The 6220-nt window shown below is 68.7% G+C and overlaps 2 protein-coding genes across 2 annotated transcripts in view; both read left to right on the top strand.

The window, feature by feature from the left end:
• Positions 1–30: 30 nt before the first annotated feature.
• Positions 31–5176, top strand: H696_03922 (hypothetical protein). Its single transcript, XM_009497790.1, has 5 exons — positions 31–244; positions 362–759; positions 878–1054; positions 1158–4677; positions 4940–5176. Exons 1-5 carry the CDS (start codon positions 136–138, stop codon positions 5002–5004), a joined length of 4269 nt encoding a protein of 1422 aa, XP_009496065.1. The 5' UTR covers positions 31–135; the 3' UTR covers positions 5005–5176.
• Positions 5177–5793: 617 nt separating this feature from the next.
• The window catches only part of H696_03921 (hypothetical protein), a gene marked incomplete at both ends in the record, with an annotated part of 4350 nt that continues 3923 nt past the window's right edge, over positions 5794–6220 (top strand). The window contains one exon of the mRNA XM_009497789.1: positions 5794–5988. Within this exon, the coding sequence (XP_009496064.1) occupies positions 5794–5988 (195 nt within the window). The remainder of the gene's footprint in view (positions 5989–6220) is intronic.

The following is a 6220-nucleotide window of genomic DNA, read 5'->3' as shown; positions in this document are numbered from 1 at the left end:
CCTCCCCTCTCCCTCCCTCCCCTCTGCCTCCTCTTCTTCACAGGCTCCCGCAACACACGCACCCACAGCACCCACACCTATCTACCCATACACCTATACACATACATAGCACGCCCACATACGCGCGCTCCGACCATGTTGCCTGCCTCACTCGCCGCCATCGCCACAGTCTCGCTCGTCAGCTTTCTCTACAAGCGACGCGAGACGCCGGGCGAAGGCCCTCACGCCGATGCTGGACCGGAAAGTGCGTGCCACCCCTCTTCCTGGGCCTGACTCCCCTCCCCTCCTCCGCCCTTTGCACGCCACACCTCGGCTCACCTCTTGGGCCTCCTCCTTCCCCTTCTCCCGTGCGGAACAATAGCCCTATCGGAGCCCGTCGGCATGGCCCACCTCCTGGACATCTCCGGGCCGCGTCGGACCGGCGCCGGCTTGAAGCCAGTCTTCTACTCCGGGGCCTACTCCTTCTCATCTGATTCCGAGACTGGCGACCTGCCCCCCAGTGGGGCCACCCACCCCGCGGGCGAAGACATCGATCTGGTGGACCTTCCAAGCCTGGACACTTCGGAGGTGACCTTCCCCCCGGTCAAGCCGCTCGAGTGGTTCGTGCCGGAGGGCGCCAGTCTTGCCTCGGGCGATGGCCCGGCGACGGTTGCCGGTCCGGCGCACCCGACTCCCGCGGCGTGTGAGCCCCCGGCCGGTGTCCCCGGCACCGACAGCCCGATCTCCGAGGCTTCTCCCCTGCGCGAGCGTGATCCCAAGGTGCGCCCCCCCCCCCCCCCCCCCCCCTACTCTCCCCCATTGCCTGCTCGCAGGCTGTCGCCCGGTTACCTCTCGTGTGCCTGTCACTGACGCCACTGCCGCCGGTCTTCCTCTCCAGCGCAAGCGCGAGTCCGAGGTCGCGCAGGAGCCCGATGGCGAGCCGACGTCCCAGGCCCCCAAGGCCCCCATTGTCGATGATACCCCTCATGCTGAGACCACCCTGAATATGCCTGTGGATGTCCCTTCAGAGGAGGATGTCGGCGAGGATTTCGAGGTGGCCATTCTCGCCCGCATTGTGCGTGCCCCTGTGTTCACCTTGACCATGTGCTTGTCGGGGAGGAATCGTCCCTAACTCCCCATCTCTCGTCTCCACGATGCCCGCCGCTGGGCCGCTGCAGAAGCGTCGCAAGGAGATCCAGGCTCAAAAGGCCGCCGTTCAGTCGGCTCCCGTTACCGCCCCGGCCCCGGCCCCGGCCCCGGCCCCGGCCCCGGCCTCGACGTCTGCCCCGGCCCCCGCCACAAGCCGCCGCGTGCGGGGCACCAAGCGGGTGAGTAAGTGCACCGCCCAGCGTGCTCGTGCTCCCATGTCATCGCTTGGCGTCCTGACGCCCCGGAGCGCGGACAACATCACCGACACCGAGAGCTTCCTCGACTACCTGGTCCGGCGGACCTCGGCCGAGCCGCCCTCCACCCCCTTGAGCCGGCTAATTGCTCGTGCGGCGAAGGCCGTGGCCGAGGAGGCCGAGGCTCGCAAGAGCACACTCCTGGCGAAGTCTGGCACTGCCGGGGTCCCGTCTACCTCCACCACTGCCCTTACCTTCGCGCCGACGACCGCCACCACTGCCACCGGCACCGGCGCTGGCACCAGCACCACTGCTTCAAGTGACGATGCATCGACCTCCAAGCCCGCCGGGGTGAATGGCACGACCGGGTCCAGCTCCGGTGCCGGTGCCGCTCCTCTAGCTGCTCCGCTGCTGAGCTTCGGCACCAGCTCCTCCTCCTCCTCCTCGGATTCGTCTTCTTCCAGCTTCGGCTCCGCGCCCGGGAGCTTCTCCTTCAATTTGCCGACATCCGACGACCGGTCGAAGGGGGGCAAGCCCTCCGCCGAGGGTGCCACTTCGCGGCCAGGGGATGGGGGGTTCCTCTCTCCGTCGCCCATCACGCTGAATGTGGGCACCTCGTCGCTATTTTCTCCGGGTACTGATGCTGCCTCCCCGGCCACTTCGAAGCCATCCTCGCGCAAGACCACCGAGCCTGCGGGCCTCCTCTCTTCATCGTCATCAAAGCCCGCCTTTACCTTCGGCAGTGGCGCTGATGCTGGCGCTGGCGCTGGCGCCGGCGCCGGCGCCGGTGCGGGTGCTTCCCTCTCCTCGCTGTCGTCCTCCTCCGCCAGTGGTTCCGCCCTCGGGAGCACCACCAGCGCCGTCGCTGCCTCCAAGGATGCCGGCCCCAAGTCCGGCTTGTCGTCCGAATTGCCAAGCGCTTCCTTCACCTTCAACATCCCGGCCTCCGGCCCGGCTGCCGCCTCCGCCGCCTCCGCCGCCGACCCCAAGCCAGCCACGACGCCGTCCTTCACCTTCAACCCGCCCTCGGGCCAGGAGAAGCCCCCTTCCTCCGAATCAACTGATCGCATTTTTGCCCGGCCCACTCGTGTGGCCACACGGTCCTCCGATGCCTCTGAGACTAGCAAAAAGCGTGTTTCTTCCACTTCTGCGGCTTCAGACGCCGGCAGCAGCTCGAGTGCCTTCTCCTTCCCTCCTCTCCCCGGGGCGGCGACCTCGAGCGCCGAGGGCGCACTTGAGCCCTCCACTAAGAAGCCGGTTCCGGCGTCCTTCGCTAGCTCGGGCGGCTTTGCCTTCGCCGCGCCGGCCACTTCGACGACCGCACCGGCTGCTTCGACGACCGCACCGGCTGCTTCGACGGCCGCGCCAAGCGCCGCCGCGCCAGCGGTCAACAGCGCCATCTTCACCTTCACCATGCCCAAGACCGAGACTAGTGGCTCGAACGCGCCATCGACATCGTTGACTTTCGGTGGCGGCGCCGGCACTGCCGGTAACGCCGCCGCTGCGCCAGCCACTTCCTCGTTGACCTTCGGCGCTCCTGCTGCCGGGGCCTCCGGCCCTGTGAGCACCGCGGCCACCTCGACCGCCCCGGGCACCGAGAGTGCCGCTGCCGCTACTGTTACCACCGCCGCCGCCGCCGCCAATGGCGCCCCAGCTGGCTCGCCCTCCTCTGCCGCTCCGGCCACCACCGGCTTCACCTTTAACACGGCAGCCACCCCGGCGACCACCGCTCCTTCGGTCCCCGCCGTGGCGACTCCCGGGGCCGCGGCTTCGACGACGGCTGGCGCCGGCCCGGCATTCACTTTTGGTGCTGGGGCCTCCGCCAGTGGCAGCAACACCGCCACGACTGTGGCCGGCACCGGTGGGCCCTCCTTCACAACCTCGACGGCGCCTAACACCACACCGGCCGCGTCTACGGGCCTCAGCTTCGGCGCTGGGACGGCCGGCGCCACTGCCGGTGCTACGCCTGCCTTCCAATTTGGCGCGTCGGCTCCCGGTGTCGCGGCTACCACTGCCGCCCCAGGCAGCATTGCCCCGGCCGGCACCACGCCCGGCCTGACCTTCAGTGCGCCTGGCGCATCTTCCACCGCCTCCACCACAGCCGCTGGTGCTGCCCCTGCCGCTGGTGCTGCCCCTCGCGCCGATGGCCAGCCGGCGTTCGGCGGCTTTGGCGGCTTCTCAACCACTCCGGCAGCTAGTGGCACTCTGGCGGCCCCTGGTGCTGCCGGCACCCCGGCTGCTGCCCCCAGCAGTGCCCCAGGCACGGCGTTCACTTTCAATGCATCGGCCAGCCCCGCTCTCGGTGCCACGCCAGCCCTCGGTGCCACTCCGGCGGTGAGCAGTCCATCGGCGCCGGCCGGGCAGTTTGGCTCGGGCCTGGGTGTTGGTTTCGGGGCCGGTGCCAGCGCGAGCACCAATCCAGGCTTCGGCTCCTCAAGTGGCTTGACCTTCGGTGCTGGTGCCGCCGGTGCTGCTGCTGGTGGCGCGGCGCCCGGAGGCGGCTTCGGCGCCGGTGGCTTTGCTTCCGGCGGCTTCGGTAGCAACACCGGTCCCACCCCAGGCGGCTTCGGCGCCCGGCCCACTGCCACTGCCACTGGCGCCTTTGGCAGTGGTACTGGCGGTAGCAGCGGCACCGGCAGCACCACCGGTGGTAGTGGTGTTGTCGGCGCCGGTGGCTTTGGCCAGCCGCCCGCCGGCAGCGCTCCCGCTCCTGGCCAGTTGCAATTCGGCTCGCCAGCGCCCGGTGGCGCCGCACAGCCCGGCGCCCCGACCGGCAACTTCTTCGGGTCTACCAGCTCGTCGGGCTTTGGCGCGTCGGGCAGCTTCGGCTCGCCGGGCTTTGGCCGGGCGGCCGGAGCCACCAATGCCCCCGGTGGCACCGGCGCCCCTGCCGGCGGGTTCGGCGGTGGGTTTGGCGGCGGGGCTCCTGGCGGCGGGTTTGGTGGCAGCGGGTTCGGCAGCGGTGGTGGCGGCGGCGGCGGCGGCGGCGGCGCTCCTGCTGTCGGATTCGGCAACTCGCCCACCATTACCTCGACCACCGGTCCGGCTGGTGGCTTCGGCGTTCCGGCCGGTGGCTTTGGAGCCCCCGGTGGCGGGTTTGGCACTGGCACTGGCGCCGGTGCCGGTGGCTTCGGCCAGCAGCAGAGTCACCCTGCCTCGCCGTCACCCTCGATGGGCGGTGGGTTTGGCACGCCCGGCTTTGGCCAGCAGCAGGCCCAGCCTCAGGGATCCTTTAATTTCACTCCAGTTGGCGGGGCGACCGTCCCCGGTGCTGGGCCGCCCCCGCCGGGGATGGGTTTTGGCGGTGGTTCCAGCAGCAATCAGCATACCCCCTTCTCCTTCAACATCGGCAGCGGTGCGCGCATGCCCTGCATCTCAGCTGGGACCTGTCTTTTTTTCTCACCCCGTCTGCTTCTTCGGTTCCCCCACTGACCCATCTCTTCTCTCTGTCTCCCTGTGTCTCCCTGTGTCTCCCTGTGTGCCCCTGTGTGCCCCTGTGTGCCCCTGTGTGCCCCTGTGTCTTCCTCGCTCTCTCTCTCTCTCTCTCTCTCTCTCTCTCTCTCTCTCTCGCTCTCTTCCTCTTTCCCTTGTCCCATCCCTCCCCCGGTCACCCACAGAGAGCTCCAGTTCCAACAACTCGGCACGTCGCGGTGGCAGTGGCTACCGCAACCGCCGCCGGTGATCGGAGTCAGCACCCACAAGACCGGGGAAAGTTGCATCCTTTGCCCTTTCTACCTACCCCCTCTTTTTCCCCCTATATCTCTCTTTCTCCCTCCTCTTCCTGCATGTCTTCCCCCTTGTGTAGGCCTCCATGGGTTCCACACCTCCCTCCCTCCCTCTCTCGCTCTCTCCCTCCGTACACCGTCCTTGTATCCCTCCTCTCCCCCCCCCCCCCGCCCCTCGTCCCGCGCAATTCGCAAATACATCCCCTCCGACTCTCAAAGGCCATGCGTCGGCAGTTGTCCCCTATGCCAATCCAAAGAACACGTGAAATGGCGCTCCATTTGCCCAGCATGGGCATCGCCGGCCCGCCGGCCGCGATCCGCCTGCGGCGACCTCCCGGGCGCGACGTGTGCACGGCGGGAGACCGACGGAGCCACATGCGCCCCGCTTGGCGCGTCCCCGCCTGGCCCGAACACCAGGCTCCTGGGGAGGTTCTATGTCCCCCCCCCCCCCCTCCGCCTCTTCCGAAGGAGGGGGACTGGAGTAGGCAGCGTGGCAAATGCCGATGCGAAAAAAGGAACGCCTCAGTCAGATCCCGCGCTTGCAGGTGGGTCCAGCAGTCCTCCCCCTCCCCCCTCTGGCATTCGTCACATATCCCCCCCCCCCCCAGTCCTCCCTCTGTCTCCCGCTTCCCCAGCCATTTCCCCCGTTTAAGGCCTGCTTCGCCCTCTCTCCGCTCCTTCCTCCCCTCCTTTCGTCTTCCCTTCCGCTGTCCCGTCTTCCCCTGCTCCGCCCGCCGCCAAGGAACATGTCCAAGACCTACCTTCGGTATGAGGCCCTGTCCTCCTTCGGCGTGGTCACCTCGCCGGACGCGCTGCCGGCCTCGGTCTTCGCCCCGGCCACCGACCTGAGCGTTGGGCAGATTCGTGCCTCGCTCACCAACCGGGTCTTCTCGGCCGCCGGCGAGGTGGTCATTGTCTGGGACATCCGTCGTGGTGAGATGGTACGTGTGTCTGCACATGCCACAGTCCCTGAGTGGCCTGGGTGTCCCTCCTTGGTGTCCCCCTCCCCCCCCCCCCCTCGATCACTGACCATGCAATCGCCCCCCTCTCCTGCCCCCCCCCCCCCCCCCCACCCCCCCCCCCCCCCCCCCCCCCCCCCCCCTCCCCTCTCCCTCCCTCCCCTCTGCCTCCTCTTCTTCACAGGCTCCCGCAACACACGCACCCACAGCACCC

This window comes from Fonticula alba, assembly GCF_000388065.1.
Source record: "Fonticula alba strain ATCC 38817 unplaced genomic scaffold supercont2.6, whole genome shotgun sequence".
Taxonomy (NCBI): Eukaryota; order Rotosphaerida; family Fonticulaceae; genus Fonticula; species Fonticula alba.
Note: the sequence above shows the minus strand (reverse complement) of the source record. Positions and strands in the feature narration are given on the sequence as shown.

Excerpts from the sequence above, each read along its gene's own strand:
- H696_03922 (XM_009497790.1), top strand. The coding sequence starts at position 136 with ATGTTGCCTGCCTCACTCGCCGCCATCGCCACAGTCTCGCTCGTCAGC. Across the intron at positions 1,055-1,157 it reads TGGCCATTCTCGCCCGCATT|AAGCGTCGCAAGGAGATCCA; the intron begins GTGCGTGCCCCT and ends GGGCCGCTGCAG. Across the intron at positions 4,678-4,939 it reads CTCCTTCAACATCGGCAGCG|AGAGCTCCAGTTCCAACAAC; the intron begins GTGCGCGCATGC and ends GGTCACCCACAG.